Raw genomic sequence first — 17552 nt, forward strand, 5'->3', positions numbered from 1 at the left:
GTGGTGTCAGAGACTAAAGTGCTAGGAAGTTTGAGGAAGAGGAATACAATGGGCACAGAAGATGAGCTACGCCACCAAATTCCCAGCCAGAACATACCTGGACATAAGCTGGAAGGTAATTGCATTAGGGCTTCTCATATGATCCTGTGACATGTGTAGGTAGACCCAAGTTTAAGCAAGTTAGGTGTACCAAAACCCCAAGTAGCCATCAAATAAATCAAGAAGATGAAAGGGAAAAACTATTCATTTTTTTCAAAAGATTCACAACAAGTGAATCTCCAGGTTGCTTAAATGTTGGCTTCTAGTACAAATTGTCAACCAGCTGGCCAGTTGAGGCTGAAGAGTTGGGTGATATCAAGTGTGCATTAGGACATGATACCCACCAAAATATCTATCATAGGTAAAACTCAGTATCTTCTAAATGACTGAAGCTCAGCAAGGAAGTATAGGTTAGAAAAGTTTGATTATATAGACCAGTGCTGACCAAAGAACTATAATAGGAGCCACACATGTAATTTAACATTTTAAAATAGCCACGCTGAAAAGGTTTTTTTTAAAAGGTGAAATTAATTTTGATAATATATTTTTTTTAGCTCAGTATGTCCAAAATATTATCATTTCAACACACACCACTGACCAAGTTCTCAGTAACCACAGGTGGAAAGTGGCTAGCTTATTGGACAGAGGAGCTCTAGAACCATTATGAATTCAGTTGACAATTAAAAATAATATATTGATATATCTATAAGAGGATATATTATAATTGCTTATGAGGCAATAACTACATATAACATTTGCTTGACACCCTCCTGAGATCTCTGGATGGAGATGTGGGGCTGGTAATTCAGCAGTATGTGAGGGGCAGGGGGAGAGGAAATATCAGGGATAGTGCAAGACTGGTATCACTTATCAGGAATTTGCTTTCACCTGCTCTCAAGGCCACCAGAAAAAGGCAACATGGATGGACCGGTTGATTACTCCTGACACACAGGGTGAAAGATGTGATGCGATGATGGCGATGACGGTGGTGGTGGTGTCGGTGTCTGTGGCGCATTTCTTTTATGTGGTTTTACCAGAGTATTGATTTTATGCAGCCTTACAGACAGTGATGTGCCTGGAAATAAAGTCTGTCGTGCAGGTCAGGGCTGTGGGCAAGCTCTCGGTTTCACGTGCTGGGGTCAGTGGTCAAGCGAGATGTCATGTCATCACTGTGCGCAAAGATGCCTTTAACCTAGAAGGTCACAGTGTTTACGGGGAGGTTTTCTCATGCAAGCTTCTTTGAGGCAGTTTTACCACAGCAGGATCAAATAGGAGTTTCAAACTTGTGCTTCTAGTCTGGCATTGGTGATGAGTGAGAAATGAAATATTAACAAGGAGAGAAAATGTGCTGTAAAAGAGCCCAGTGGCTCCACAGTAAGGGCTATTAGGTATTAGGGGATGGGATGATGTCCTGGGGGTAGAGGGAAGACCGGAAGAGGCTTCCTGAGTAGTCACAGTTAGAAGGCTGATCTTCTAGCTGCTTTCTGGCCTCAGGGAGGTAGGCACAAGTCTCTCCATCACAGAGAGAAGCACCTGCTTTCCTTGCTTCCCTAGTCCAGTGGGTCTGTCTCCTCCTGTATCATGTGTGAGTCAGACATTGATTTTTCTTGCCTGGTTTAGACACTGATGCGATCTGCGTTTCACCAGGTAGGATCGATAATAATGTTTAAGGAGCTGCTCTTTCTGAGATGGAGGGATAGCGGTTTCTCAGCGTTTGCTTAGCGTCCTAAATGGCTGTTGTCTTTGGGACTCAGCCTTTAGATGCAGCCGTGCGGAATCTGTGTCTCGCTCTTGTTCTCCTGCATGCTCTGCCGTACGTGCGCACGCGAGGGTGCACACACTGGCACAGACCCCGCCACTGACGATGGCCAATACCTCTCAGGTACCGGCGGATCGTGTCCAACAACTGCACAGACGGACTGAGGGAGAAGTACACCGCCAAGGCCCAGATATGCCCCGGAAAAGCCCCTCACGGCCTCCACGTGGTGACGACCGATGGGCGCCTGGTGGCAGAGCAGGGGCACAATGCGACCTTCATCATCCTCATGGAGGAGGTAGGGGAGACCCTCTCGCGTCTGTGAGGTCAGAACTCACAAGCAGGTCATTGCCCACTTCCAGATGGGAAGAGAAGATCACGTTTTCCCACCAGTCATTGTAACAAAGTCAATGGTGAGAAGTGAAGACTCCTGGGAGAAGATGGAAGGGGTGAAAGAGGTCTTGGGATATTTAGGGACCCTGTTCCCTTCATTCCACAATACAGAAGTGGGGCCCCCTTGTCTCTGGGCAGGTGCAAATTTGAATATATTCTTTGAGGTATCCCTTTAGGGTCTGCATCTTTGGAGGAATGTTCCCATTAGACTGTATACTGTAAACTTTGCCGGAAGAAGGGAATTCACATTTTTTCCTTTTTTTTAACCCTTAATCCCACTGATTAGAAAAGCCCACAAGGCTTTCAAAGGGTCTTGAAAGTATGAGTGTGAGGGTGGGGGGAAGTGATTCTAACCCTTTAAACTTATTTTTATAAAGAATGTCATATGAGTTGATTTTCCATCAGCTACCTGCTCCATTAGTTCACTTTTTAGGTCTTCTGCGATCTGGGCAGTAAAATCAGACTGCGTTCGTTCATTCCAGGGTAGAAATAGCTCTGCTGTATGCTTCTTGCTTCCTATATGAGTTGTTTCATCTGTTTCTAAACCAGGGAATTTTTCAGGCACTCCTTTCTGAGGTGCTGGGACAAGAAAGCTTGCCTGATTTACAAAGCCATCTAAATTTAAATGCAAATTACTGTGTGCTCTTGAGAGTTTGGAAGGAGACCAAAGCAGGCCAGGAGTTTTCCCCCTAACTCTGAATACTTTAGAGACCTTTAAAGTCTGGCCCACACTGGACAGGACGGTGAGGGTTCCTTATCCCCGGGCTGACAGATTCTTTAGGCTTCATCCACACTGGGTGCTTAAATTAAAGAAATTTACTATTCAGAGGAGGTCATTATCACATTCCCACTAGGGAGTTTCCAGGACCAGCTCTATAAAAAACTTCTCTTGAATAGATGTGAAGAGCCATGATCTTATCCATTTGAATTGCCTTCAGTTCATTTCCACTTTAATTTATATTCATAAACTCAAGGGTAGTTGACATTGTGTGAGGGGCAAGGTAGCACCTATTAATATTTTGATACCAACCAACTCACATCTGGGTTGCCACGGGGGAAGAGACAGAATGCACAGAATGTGATGAATGCACATTCACTGGGCAGATAATTCTAAAATGATGTATTTCTCTTTTTATTCCATCAACCATCTTTGTCAATAAGTAGAGAGACCCAACTCTTCTTTTTCATCCAGGATCCTTATCTTATGGTCAGGTTCAATTTAATTTATCCATAGTGTTGGCCCAGTACAGGGGGGAGAAGGACAAGAAAGGATGGGGTTCAGTATCAGCCCTTAATAAGCTAAGGATCAACTTGGGATGGTAAGATGCACGCAACTGAACCACTGACATCACCTCCGCAGGGGGCTCTTAGCGTCTCAAGAGGCAGGAATATCTGTGAGCTGAGATGGTCAAAAAAGGCTTTAGGGAAGAGGGAGCTTAGGCAGGTTTAGGGAAACCCAAGGTCAACAGAGCACAGGTCTAGTTTCAGCTGGTATGCAGTATTCATCTGTAGAATGGAAATAATCATCCTATCTCACAGAGTTACTTTAAAGATGGTATTATATAATATGTGATTAGCATAATGCTTAGAACCTAATAATAAATTCTAAAAAATGGGACAATTATAGTTATAGCACGGTGGTTGAGAGTATTGACACCAGACTGCCTGGGTTCAAAACTTGGCTCTTCCAGTAGTGGCTGCAAAGACTTTGATCTAATTACTTAATTTATTTTTGTCCCCATTTTAGAAATGGGTCCAGTAATACTCTCTACATTATAGAGTTGAGAGGGGATTAATTGCTTAGAACTGAAAAGAAACTTTATCAGTATTAGCTGTTACTACTACTACGATGATGAGGACAACAACAATGGTGACGACACAGGAGAGAAATTATTGAACAATGTGTATGAGGGAGCCAGGGAAGCCCTTGGCTTCCCCAGTTCATAGCTTCACAGAGGCTCTACCTTATCCATATTTGCCGGTGTCAACCAAATCAGGCTGCCCCAAGCTTGGGCATACAGGGGCAATAGGTCCATAGTACCTCTTCATAGTGCCCAGTAGATAGAGTCTGATGATTGTGTCGAGGGTGTTTCAGCCCTCTGGGAGAGATTAGGGGCTCAGAGGGTGATGCTGAAGGTCAGAACCAAGTATCAAATAGGAATCAGGCTGGACCATGTGAATGGGCCCAGGCCAACTGCTATTCCACCTTGCAGGGTGATCTCCAAAGGACAAACATCCAGCTTGACTTTGGGGATGGGATTGCAGTGTCCTATGCTAACTTCAGTCCCATCGAGGAAGGCATCAAGCACGTGTACAAGAGTGCGGGGATCTTCCAGGTGACGGCCTATGCGGAGAACAACCTGGGCTCAGACACAGCTGTCCTCTTCCTGCACGTGGTTTGTAAGTAGCGTGAGCCATTGCCTCTCTTACTTTCTTCCCAGTTGACAACGCCCTTTGTTCAGACTTCCCGGGATTCCAAGCTGAGCAAGATTTGGTGTGACTACTACCCCGAATGATGACCTCAATCAAAAGATTGAGATGTGGGCTTCCCTGGTGGCGCAGTGGTTGAGAGTCCGCCTGCCGATGCAGGGGACACGGGTTCGTGCCCCGGTCTGGGAAGATCCCACATGCCGCGGAGCAGCTGGGCCCGTGAGCCATGGCCGCTGAGCCTGCGTGTCCGGAGCCTGTGCTTCGGGAGAGGCCAAAACAGTGAGAGGCCCATGTACTGCAAAAAAAAAAAAAAAAAAAGGTCCCTGGAAAACAGTGACCTAGCTGATCTCCTAGCATTCTGGTCACAATAGTAGCATAAGGACCAGCAGTGATGAGGGGAGTGCATGGAGAAAGACCTGGATTATATGTGTTATATCCTTAAAGATGCCACACTACATGACCATGAGATAAATGATTTCTCCTTTGGGTCTTCTGAACTTCAGTTTCAAAATGGCTTAATTCTAACTGGCACCTTGCTTCACAGGGATCTTGTAACAATAAATAGGAAACACAAATAACACACCCAATCATTCACTAATTTATTCAATGAATATTTGTTGAGTTCTTAATATATGCAAGGCTTCTGCTAGGCACTGGGAGGCAACAATACAGAGATGGCCCTGCCCTTGCAGAGTTTACATTCTGGTGAGGGAGGGAAGGTACTGTGAGAAACGGGCCACCAATAGCCCCAGGGGTGATAACCACACCACACCGACAATAATAATTCTGTGTCAGAAGCAACAGGTCAGAAACCCAGGTGGGTGGTGTGCAAGGTGTTTATGAGCCAAGTTTAGAGCAAGGGAGACCTGTGTTTGAATTCTGATCATATCCGTTTGTGAAATGTCTACTGTCAGTCAACTTAGTCTTTACAAACCCCCGTTTCCTCACCTTTGATACCTAGATCATAGCAAGGCTATGAGAATCAAATTGGATTATGTGTATGTGTCAGGGGTCCCCAAGACATCCCCTCCCAGGTTTAGTGATTTGCTGGAAGGACTCATAAGAGTCAGCATATAGTCATATTTCAGACTATAATTTATTACACTGAAAGGAGACACGTCGAGATCAGCAGAGGGAAAAGGCCAGGGGGACAGAGTCTGGAGGAAGCTAGGTGCAAACTTCCAAGAGCCCCCCCCCACGGAGTCACATAAAACATGCATAATTCCTCCAGCAATGAGTTGTAGCAACACATATGAAGGGCTATTTACCAGAGAAGTTCATTGGAGACTCAGTGCCTGTGGCTTTTACTGGGGACTGGTCAAGTAGCCATCCTCTGCCTAGGGTATACCAAAATTCCAGTCTCCCCGAGGAAAGCATTTTTTCCAAATAAACCCTATCATTGGTAAAAAAAAAAAAAGAAAATAGGCAGAGTGAACCAATCTTATCAGCTCACTGTTGACTGGAAACACTCCCAGAGCCAAGTTCCCAGATGCCGGCAAAGGGCCAGTCTTGCCCACAGGTCTTTCTAAAGATGATGATCTCAGGTCAACGTCAGTGTTTTTCTGCACATGTGCAAAATGCCACTTAGCACCCAGCTTGGTACACGATGAGTGTTACCTGCTCTAGTAACTACTAAGTACTTCCCATTCACTTTCTACCTGACACTTCTGCTGCGTTTAAAAATGGAGACAAAGAAAAAACATTTTCTTTCCTCTATTCCAACGACCTGCCCCACCCATGTTCCTAATTCTGCCAAGAGTGGGCCTTGCCTGCCAGACACAGTGACCAATGTATTTCAGTGGCAAAAGAAAACACAAGAGCAGGGAACAGGTTTATACTGTGGGTTACGTGCGTGAAGAAGGAAATGTCCCTTGAAACTTTTTTCGTGCTCATAATTCCCTCCAAGTCAATCATGGCTGCATTTACCAGACAGTTATTGTAGTGGAAACTGCTCTTGGCCTCATCTTGTGCCATTAGCTAACAAAGGTAGTTGTTAGCTGCCCATAATAACCAATCTCGCACTGATTATTAGATTTTTATCAGAAAAAGCACTCTTTGACGGTGCAGATTTTAGGAGTTTGCTATGTTCCCTCCTGAATCCCTCAGCTCTCTTCTCCCCGATCCCTGGTTTATCTGTAGATTGAAGTCTGGAGCTTCCGGCTCAGGTTCTTTGCCCTGAAAAGCTGTTTGATGTTGTTGCTTGAGATTATATTTACCCAAATGTACTTGTCCTGAAGCTGGCATATATGTGGCCATGCTTGACGGTGTTCTAATTCGTGGAAGCCCCAACCCCTTTTGTGTTTGGCATGAATTTAGGGAGAAGGAGGTCTCATTTTATATTTTGGGTATCAAAGTACCCAACAATGTAAGCCCTGGTTGAGCCGAAGCCTCTGAGTGACTGAAAGCTGAGAAGCCTGTCTAGGGCCACGAGTCATAGCGACATCACTGAACTGTGGAAAAGCCCAGGGTTCCCATGAGCTGGCCAGGGGAATGGGCTCCATGCGTTTTGAGGGAGAGAGATAAGACAGCAGCGTTATCTAAAAAATAGTACAAATGAGCTTATTTACAGAACAGAAACAGACTCACAGACATAGAAAATAGACTTACGGTTACCGCAGGGGAAGAGGGTGAGGGATAAATTAGGAGCGTGGGATTAACAGATACACACTACTGTATGTAAAACAAATAAGCAGCAAGGATTTATTGTGTAGCACAGGGAACTATATTCAGTATCTTGTAATAACCTATAATAGAAAAGAATTGAAAAAAGAATATTTATATATATATGTGTATGTGTATAGCCGAATCACTTTGCTGTACACCTGGAACTAGCGCAATTTTGTAAATCAACTCTACCTCAATTAAAAAAAAAAAAAGAAGCATTGACTTTGAGCATAAAAGGGGCCCCTTTCCCAGCAGGAGAAGAATGAGGGATGTGGATCTGGGCACGAAGAACAACTCTGAGGTGTTAAAATAAGACCCAGATTCCTTATCTCCCTCTTAGGACATGACCGGGCCAGGGTCCCCTTCCCATTACCTCATTCTCTTCCACAATGATCAGTAACACACAAACAACAAAGAGAGATAAACCAGAAAAACTCCTAAGAAAATATCATCTGGGAGGTGGCAAGCCAGTCTGGCTGATCTCCTCACCCAAACATCAGTCCCTGTCCAAACACCTTTTTTATCCCAGTCTAAATTTACTTACGACATAGGAGGTACCCGGTGAGACTCAGAACGCTCACTCTCTCGAGAGGGACTTCTACACAATGATACACAGGAACAGTGATGATGTGGTGGTAGCGGTAGTGGTGGTGGTGGAAACAGTGTCAGCACATAATTAATTATATGATACCTTTAACATCCACACATCACTTTCATATGTTCTTATTACTGTAAGGAAGGCAGGGCACAGCATAACAGTCTGTGTAGAGTCAAGGTTCTGTAAGATAGAGGAAAAGGTCATAAACCTAAAATTAAACAGGAGCAGAAGTGAAGAGTATCCATCTGTTTTCTTCCCTTTCAACTGAGCTGTCTCCAAAATAACCCAAGACATCAATAGTGAAGGCTGGGTGGCCTGGAAAATGTCCCACCCATGAGAAGAACTCAAGGCCCCCAGGCTAAAGAGCTGTCCCTGCTACAGCTGTGACCTTTAGTCACTTTAGCTCATCAACACTGTCTTGGTGGAAACCAGGGAAATGTGCTCTGACTTAGTGTGGACAGATCATTAGAAGATTTTCATTGGATTTGGCTAAGTAGGAAGGATATAAGGACGGGAAGAAAGGGAGGAAAGGAAGTAGGTGGGAAAAAAAGAAAACAAAAAGGAAAAAGAAAGGGGTAAGGGTGGGGGAGAAAATCCCACAGAGTTAAAAAATAACCGATCTAACCCACAAAGGCGATGCTGATACACTAACATTTTCCAACAGCGTTTTCCTCTTCTCACGTTGTTTTGGAAATGAATTAAATTAAAATCCTCACTTAGTATGCATAGGGTGGGTTCCAATCTATTCTGTTACTCGCTAGTTTAGAACCTGAGACTGCTTACCTCAGTTTTCTGAGGAAGAAGAAAAAGTACAAGCTTGGTCACCTTTAGGCAAGCAGCTTTTTAAATTATTATTTGGGAACCTGACACTTATTTCTCCTTCAGTTTAGGGAGATGGGCTCTTTCCTTTCTATAAAACAGCCTCGCGAGCCTCTGAATGATACCCACTGAGCGTTGCAGATGACAGGCACAATGGCCGATTGTTGAACAAGATGGGGCCAATTAACAATTGAGGATAATGGCGGAGCCCTCCATACAATGCACTGACCCCCAATCACAATACAGGCTAATCGGCAGAAATGCAAGAGACCACTCTTTATCTTCCTATTTATTGACTAAGTGTCCAGTAAACTAGCTTTGTCCTTGGGCTGGGGGTTCATAAGCACTGGAGGTTGGGCTCATCGGATGGAAATTAAATTCAGATGGCACTGAAAAAATCTGAAGCCCGATTTGAGTTCCCTGTTATATGTGGTACTTCATTTAAGTACACACACACACACACACACACACACACACATACACACACACATACTTCTCAACATCTGTGGGTTTGCAATCCTTGTTTTATTATAGGTGATGGTAACAGAGGTTAAGATTAAGAATCTGGGAGTGTGATCGTTTGTTTATTCCAGGAATAGAAACACTGACATTGTTCTCCTTGTTCCCTTAGGTCCGGTGGAGCATGTTCATCTCCGAGTTCCATTTGTTGCCATAAGAAACAAGGAGGTCAACATCAGTGCCGTTGTGTGGCCCAGCCAGCTGGGGACCCTGACCTATTTCTGGTGGTTTGGCAATAGTACAAAGGTTTGGCCCTTTCTGATTGGTGTGTGCTTAGGTCTATGCTGAATGTTCCCGTGTTCCAACTTCTGTGTTGATGTTGGGTGGGGGGGGTGCAGAGGGGGGATGTGGGCAATGGGGGATACTTAAATGAAGCTATGAATCCACGTAATTGAATATGACATACCCTCCTACAGCAAGTTCGTTGTTATAATAGGGAAAGTTCAAATAATCCTAAGGAAGAAAGGGTACTTGGGGAATCTGTACAAACCTGGTTGTTCTTGCCCCTCTAACCAATATTTCTAATATTGATGTTGTTCCATTTTGTTCTAATCCCGGCCTTTCTACTTACCTGCTGTATAATATCAAGAAAGTCATTTAGCATCTCTGAAATTAAGTGACACCATCTGTGAAACGTGAATTAGATCTCTAAATGCAGGGCAGCGAAAGTCAAGTGGGATAATAACGCACGTAAAGCATCCTTAGCAAGACCTACTAGGTGTTCTGTTAGGGGCCAGGTACTGACGTTCTTCCTCTTAGGCATGGTACTGATGTTGCCAAGTCTCAAAGAAAGGGACTTAAGGGCCAAACTGTGGACTTTGCAGATACTCCCTACTCCTGGCAACTGGTGATGATGAAGCTTTTTCAAGAATAACCACACTTGTACAGCAGAAGCTGAGAGCAGTTTGGCTGAGGGTTCCTCAGCTTAAGGGCTTCATGGTTTTCGCTCTTCCAGTTTTTGTCTTTGCATTTTCTTTAGTCATTCTTGATGTGATTGGTACTGCTCGTCTTAGACCTTTACTCTAAAAAAAAAAATTTATGAAAGATATATCAGACTCAGAAATGCTGGATATCTAAAGAAGGGGGAAATAAATATTCAGTTGCTGGTGTAGTAATTCCTTTTAAAAAGGAATGGAATAATGCCAGTTTTGTTTGTTTGTTACGAGATGACCGAAGAGAACTTCAGCTTTTGCATGGTGAGAGTGGGAGATGATTCATCCCTGCTCTTATTTTAAATTAAAAAAAACCATTTCATTGAAGTGTGGTTGATTTACAATGTTGTAAATCCTGCTCTTTTCCGGGGTGGTAGCGTGATGTGGTCGAGAGAATACAGACCTTGGGGTCAGAGAGACAAGGGTTAGGTCTCTAGCACTGCTACCTGTTTATTATGTGAGTTTAATCAAGTGATCTGACCTAAAATGTAATTCACTCAACAGCAGACTGGAGAGAATAATGTGTGCATCATCTCGATTTTTGTGAAAACTAAGTAAGATACTGTGTATCTCCCCGGAACAGACTAGTTTACTCACTAAATGGATGCTTTCTATTTTGGTGTAAAAACTGACTGTTAGGATGGTTTGATAAAAGACTGAATTAGATTTATGGACCCATGGGACAATTTCCTGTTTGCTTCATTTGTGCTGTATACTTTCAAGTTCTTAGTATAGACTATGATGCTTTTGCATTTCTGGTGTTATTATTGACCAAGACAATAGGTAGGAGGTTAGTTAATGAGATTCCCCATTTAGTATATTAGAGAAGTGAAGCTCCCTGTGTGAGATGAGCATCCCAAGGTCAAACAGCTGTTTAGCTGTCGAGCCAGACCTAAACCCAGGTCTCCTAATTCCCATCTACCATGTACCCCCCAGCCCCAGGATGCTTTCTCTGCATCACCCTGTTTGGAGATCACAGACCCTAAAATTCTGCTTTAAACGCCAGCAGACATACATGGTGAAAGAAAAAGAGAAAATCTTCTAGGAGGAGAACATCAGAAAGAGAAGGATTTTAAGTTCATTTCACCTCTGAGGATGTGAGGTTTGGGCTGTCCAGCCAGGGAGTTCTTTTCTGTTAGTGTTTGTTCACCTGTTGATCTTTACTGGGAGACAACTGTGTGTAGGGAGGGCAGTTCTTGGCCATCATGAACCCAATGATTTACTCAACAGACCACAAGGAACCAAAGACAGTGTTTCTCTATAGCACCATTTTTTTCTTTGGGTGTTTATTCTAAGGCCTGAAATACCAGACAGTGTCTAATAAATATTTGATCAACAGAGAAGTGGACAAAGTGATTGGAGAGCCTAGTTTCTATTTCTCTAACAATTATCTGTTAGTTTGAACAAATTACCTGATCTGAAGCTCAGTGTTGTTTTCTCTAAATCAAGGATACTAATATCTAATCCATGAACATTATTGAGTTATTATTTGAAATTTCTTTCTATCTATCTATCTATCTATCTATCCATCTAATCTATATTATGAGAGGGAAATTTTAAAATTGCAGTATGGCATTATGGTTTTATTTTTTTAATTGAGGATGACCTGAAGTACTTCTTAGGTTAGGAATTTCCATCTATAAACTTGAGCATAAAGTGCTGTACAAATACCCAAGATCTCAAAGGTCTTACTAGTTGGTTTTTTCTTCCCCCAAAACCAAGAGAATGATAGTACATTAGAGGCATTGGAACAGAGTGGTTTTGAAATGAGACAAACCTGGGTTGGGGTCCAGACTCAGATTCTCCTTGCTGCATGCCTTTTGTCAAATCAGGTAATTTCTCTGTGCCTTAGTTTGTTCATTGTGATGTCAGAATAAGACTGGTAGCTACTACACTCTAATATTGCTTTGAGGATTAAGTAAAGAATGGCACTTAAGTGCTTAGGACACATCCAGTCACTGTTGTGCTCATCCTTTGCATCAATGGCATCTACATCTCAGTGGCAAATCTGACATGGTTCTAGAGATTTCTCTCCCACCTTCAAGCATGGTTATTCCATCCATTTAAAAGAGTTACATCTTCAGTGCTTTTGCAAGCACCATGACAGAAACACATCAATGTGGCCACAGTGCCCAGAAATTGATCTAGTGAGCTTTGTATTTTCCTGGCAAATGAATGAGTGTCTTTGGGTGTCTTGGTGAGTGCTCTGAGTGTTGAGCTATGTGGTTACCTTTGATGAACAAACCGATCTGTAAAAGGAGCTAATACTAATTTTGAGCATTTCTTTCTAGCATTGGCCTTGCACTAGGCTCTTCATATATATTATTTAATCATCAGAACATCACTGATGAAGGAGAAATGAGCCCCTGTGTATGTGTATGTGTGTGTCTGTTTCTATGTCTTGTGACCAGGTGAACTGGATTGGACAGGTTTGCCCAGGTGGTTGAATTAAATCGACCTCCCAATAAGAATCAGTTGACTCCCCACAAACCTTTATAGCCAACCCTCTGCCTGGTGCCCTTAGGAATAGAAGAGCACTTACAATCTTGTCTCTATCTTCAAGGAGATTACAACCCTGATGAGAAGGCAAGATGAACACACGCACACAATGATCGGTGAGCAAGTGTGATGATGTACAAATAGAGAGAAGAGAGTAAGCATTCCTGAAATCCAACTATAGGCCCGTATACCTACAAGTCTGTCAGTGGGGGATGCTAAATTGTATCAGTAGCTCCGTGGATCTTTCTCAAGAACGTGTATTTTGTGCTAAATCTTATGAGGAACACAAAGCAGTATAAATTCCATTTGTTGCCCTTAAGAAACAGTCTATTCAAGAAGATGAGGTTAACATCCCAAAATAGATACTGTAAGGAATGGTAATAGGAATGTAACATTAGTGGCCCTGCCAGGCAGCCTAGGGGGTGATGGATGCAGGGCTTCTTGGTCTTGGAGCAAGTTGTGTATGAAGCTGGTCCTAAGCTGGCGTTGAAGGAGTGGTAGAATTGAGGCCAGAGAGGAGGGGAAGGGATTTGTGCCCACTGGTAAGGCTTTGGGCCTGTTTGTGTTCTGTGTAGATAGACACTATGAAAGAGGGATTCATTTGGGGAGAAATTGCATAAAAAACTAAAACTGGGGAGGATAGATGACAAATGGCTTTGAATGACATAACTGGATGTGTTTTAGTTTGTCATAGAAACTTAGATTTAGGATAGGATAGTGGAAGATAGAACCAGATTCATGGACAGTGATATTTTCAACAATGAGATACTTTTGAAGAGTTTTTACAGGGGTGTGTGTGTGTGTGTGTGTGTGTGTGTGTGTGTGTGTGTGTGTGTTTGAGGGAATTTTTTTTCCCCAAGACTATAAATTTTCAAAATACTCCCATAGTCATAACACATATTTAGGTACTATTTACTTTATTTATTTTTGGTCTTTTTATGTATTTTAGACTTTTCTCTCATGTAGTTCTCATCATAACATATCCACAATTATATATCTTGCCTTCTCCACTTCATAAAGTAAAGCACTTTCTACATATATAATCTTCTAAAGTTTTAAGTGAGGCAAGTGTAGTGATTACATAGTCTGTCCAATTTAGGAATGGAAGGTTTTATCAAGGTATACATTTAAATTGTGGGGATTTTATAATATTCGATATTAACTTGACTTACTATGTATTGGGAATCTGGTGTAGGCTGCATCCAAACATTTCCCTGAAGCTCCCGGATCCATTAGTCACGTGGGAATCTCCTAACTAGTTACTCAGGGCTTCATTGATGGCTTGCTGGGCTTAGTGGATAATACATGACCTGTTGCACATGAGGGATCCTCTGTGGGCAGGGATGCAGCCTAGGTAGGACGTGAGCCTTGCTGTGGGCTGGCCCTGCAGCTTGGACAAAACACGGAGAAGTCAATTGGCTGCCTGTTGGATTTGTGGGGCTAACAGGCCAATTTGCTGGGATTAACAGAGTTCTGGCTTAATAAGTGTGTCTGCTGGCCTAGTAGAGTTAGTAAAGGAACCTTAAAATACTTGATTTAATTTAGTGCTGTGCACTAGACATGGGTGGCCAGTGAAGAACTCAAGAATCCCGTGGAGTGTTCCAGCTTTGCAAGGAAGGTGAAATCAGCCATGATGTCACAACAGCTGATGAAAAACAAAAGCGATTTGGAAAACAAAATTAGCTTCTGCCATTTCCCTAGGGTGGAAGCCTGGGGCCTGTTACCTGGGGGCCAAGTGTTCACATTCAACACAGTTTGTTTGCTGTGGCTCAGAGCCCCGACCGGCTGGTGGGATGGCATTCCCTTGTCCTGCAGACGCGCATCCTTGTTTGGTTCCTGGATCTTCTGGGAAAGCAGCCAGATAGAGAGGAGACCAAATCTGCTGGGACAGGAGGAATTCCACTCCTCTCAGAAAGAGGTATCATTGTCTGGTACAGCACCATCACCCAGGCCTAAGATAAGACGGGTGTGCAGAGAAAGGAGAGCGGGGGCCATGTAGACCCCTGAAAGCTGAAGAAGATGACGTGATAGTCGTGCAGATTCCCTGAAGAGACAACCGTTAGTGGAGAAAAGTATCCTGGGGCTGAGAGCTGGGAAGAGATTAGAGATAGCTGAGGGCAGTAACCAAAATGGAAGGACCATGTGATACAGTTATGGTCAGAGCAATTCATGGGATCAAACAAACAAACAAAAAAACACCACATCAGTTGTTCCTTTTTTGTTTTGTTTCTCTCCCAACATTTTATTATTAAAAACTTCAAACACAAACTAAAGTTGAAGTGAACATTCACATACCCACCATCTGTATTCCATCATTAACATCTACTGTGCTTGTTTTATCGTGTCTGTTTATCTGTCCATCCCTCTATTCAGCCATCCACCGATCTTAAATTTTGATTTATTTCAGGCACTTACATGCCTTGTCCTAAATGCTTTAGGTGGCAAATCCTTAGCTAGAGTCCTTTATTTGTTTATACTTTTCCCCCCAGGGGGGTATGAAATGTATCAACAATGAAATGTACAGATCTGAAGTGTGTAGCTCCTGAGTTCTAACAAAGGCATATCCCTGTAACCCAAACTCCTATCAAGATATATAGTATTAGCATCACTCCCAAAAGTTCTCTCATGCCCCTAGTCAATTCCCACCCCAACCCCCAGAACCAGCCACTATTTTTTTCATCATGAATTAGATTTGCCTTTCCTAGAACTTCTTTTAATGTAATCATATCATGTTAATTCTTTCATATAAGGCTTCTTTCATTTCTTATGGTTTTGGGACTTATCCATACTGTTGTGTATATCAATATTTGTTCTTTTCTGTTCATTATATGCATATACTATGACTTGTTTATTCATTTTCCTATTGATAAATTCTCCTAGGTTCTTTTCAGTTTTTGGCTAGTATGAATGCTATAAACATTTTCTTTTCTTTGTGGATATTTTCTTTTATCTTGACTAAATCCCCAGGACTTCAATTGCTAAGTCATAAATATAAAATGTTACAACTACTTTGGAAAAAATTATCACAATTTCTTGTAAAACTGAACTTTTTCCTACATCGTTGCACCATTGTACATCCCACCAAAAATGGATGAGAGTTCCAGTGGCTCCACATCCTCAATAATATTTGATATTATTATTTTTAAAGAAAATTTAGCCATTGTGTTTGGTATATAGAGGTATCTCATTTTCCTTCCAAAGAATATGACCTAGGTACTGAAGCAGTTGAAGGTATTCTGACAGGTAAGTCATAATGAGTTGACTAGTAGGAACTAGAAAATTTGCCAAAAGCCATTCATCAATCCTATGTGTTCTGATTCCTGAATGAGCCCTCACAACTTCTAACCCAAACCTTTAATTTAAAAGATAAAGACCTAAGGCACACAGTGGGGACAAATGTTGCCCAAGGTAATTCATTAAAATAGTAACAGAGCCAGAGTATCAAGTCTCTGTTCTTGTTATACTAAAGGTGGTAACTCAGTGGCACACATTCTTCCTTTATTCCATGTCAGTGGCTGACATTGCCATGCTGAGCCCAGCTTAACTTCAGCTTCCTTCTCAACACAGGACACTAAACAGCCACTTTTGGCCCATGGGCGTTGATTTTCATCACAGAACCTACTTGTACCTCATTTGTTGTTTAATTAACAAGGCCGTACCCTTGTGCATATCATCACAGAGCCATAAGTATGGAGAAGCATGCTTGGGCTCTGGGGTTTACCCTTAGTTAAGATAAAGATAAAGTACTTTCAGTACTCACTTCTTTCTTTCATTTAGCAAGCAGAGAAGAAAGGGTGTCAGAAAGCTTAGGGCAATATCTCTAATCCTGTCCAACTCCAGCCATCAGCCTGGTCATAAAATAGAGCAATAGAATATTAAAGCCAAGAAATCAAATTATTGTTTCAGAGGCCCAGTTGAAAATTCTGAGCTAGAGAGGAATTTCAGTTTTGCAGGAGGGACGCTGTCTGAAAGCTGCCTCTCTGAGCCTCTGCAGGGTCCAGGTGCACGGGTGTGCTGTGTGAACACTGGCCGATACCCACATTTTAAAAGGGAAACTCTACACATCCCCAACTGGCTACATCATTACTCTATCCTATTGTCGTCCTAACACACAGAGAGGAGAGGGGTCTGCTCATCTGCACTTGTGACATCTCTTCACGAGCTGCCTTAGAGAAGCCTCCTACTAATATGTCTTACCTTGCAAACACCAGATAACTCGAGAGGGCACTGGCTTCAAGATAATCACTGAATAATGACTCTTCAGTCGCAGAATCTGCGTTCTCTTCTCTCCAGTAAGCACCTGCTTCTATCAAGATCCTAATTCCCAAGAAAAAAAATATGCTTATTCTCTTTCTTTATCCTTGACAAGTCCCTGTCTGTTATGATCAAGGAAAGAAAACAGAAAGGGAAAAAAGATTAAAAAGTGAGCACAGATATGCATGTTTATATGTTTTCCAACTTATTTAAATTGTTAGAAATGCCTTGCAATGGAAAACACAGATATGACCAAACAAAGTGTCAATAATATGACCATACATCCAAGTTATATACGGATTCTGCTAGATGTAAGACAATTTGCCAAGGGTGGTTGATACAAAAATAAGTTAGATGTGGTCACTTCTCTGAAAAATCTTACAGCCCGATGGAATACGGGATGAAAATATAAGTGACACGGAATATTAGAGGAAAAGAGAAAAGTGATCGTCTATTCCCAGAGTCACTAGGAATAGATAACAAAAGATGCTTCTACTTTGCCCCAGGAGAAGTGGAATGATGTGCAAAATCCAGGGTGCCCAGTCTTCTCTTCATCTCTCAGAATTAACATTTTACAGTGCATTTCAAGTCTATTAATGCTCTTCCTGGATACTGGATATACAATCACAGTTTCAGAAAGCTGTGCATT

General features: G+C 42.4%; 1 protein-coding gene across 1 annotated transcript in view; it reads left to right on the top strand.

Moving 5' to 3' along the window:
- The window catches only part of SORCS3 (sortilin related VPS10 domain containing receptor 3), a 590148-nt gene that overhangs the window by 556059 nt on the left and 16537 nt on the right, over positions 1-17552 (top strand). Inside the window, exons 18-20 of the mRNA XM_024734978.1 lie at positions 1922-2093; positions 4402-4588; positions 9331-9464. Coding sequence (XP_024590746.1) covers positions 1922-2093; positions 4402-4588; positions 9331-9464 — 493 coding nt within the window. The remainder of the gene's footprint in view (positions 1-1921; positions 2094-4401; positions 4589-9330; positions 9465-17552) is intronic.

The sequence above is a fragment of the Neophocaena asiaeorientalis genome, unplaced genomic scaffold (assembly GCF_003031525.2).
Source record: "Neophocaena asiaeorientalis asiaeorientalis breed wild unplaced genomic scaffold, Neophocaena_asiaeorientalis_V1.1 scaffold240, whole genome shotgun sequence".
Classification (NCBI taxonomy): Eukaryota; Metazoa; Chordata; class Mammalia; order Artiodactyla; family Phocoenidae; genus Neophocaena; species Neophocaena asiaeorientalis.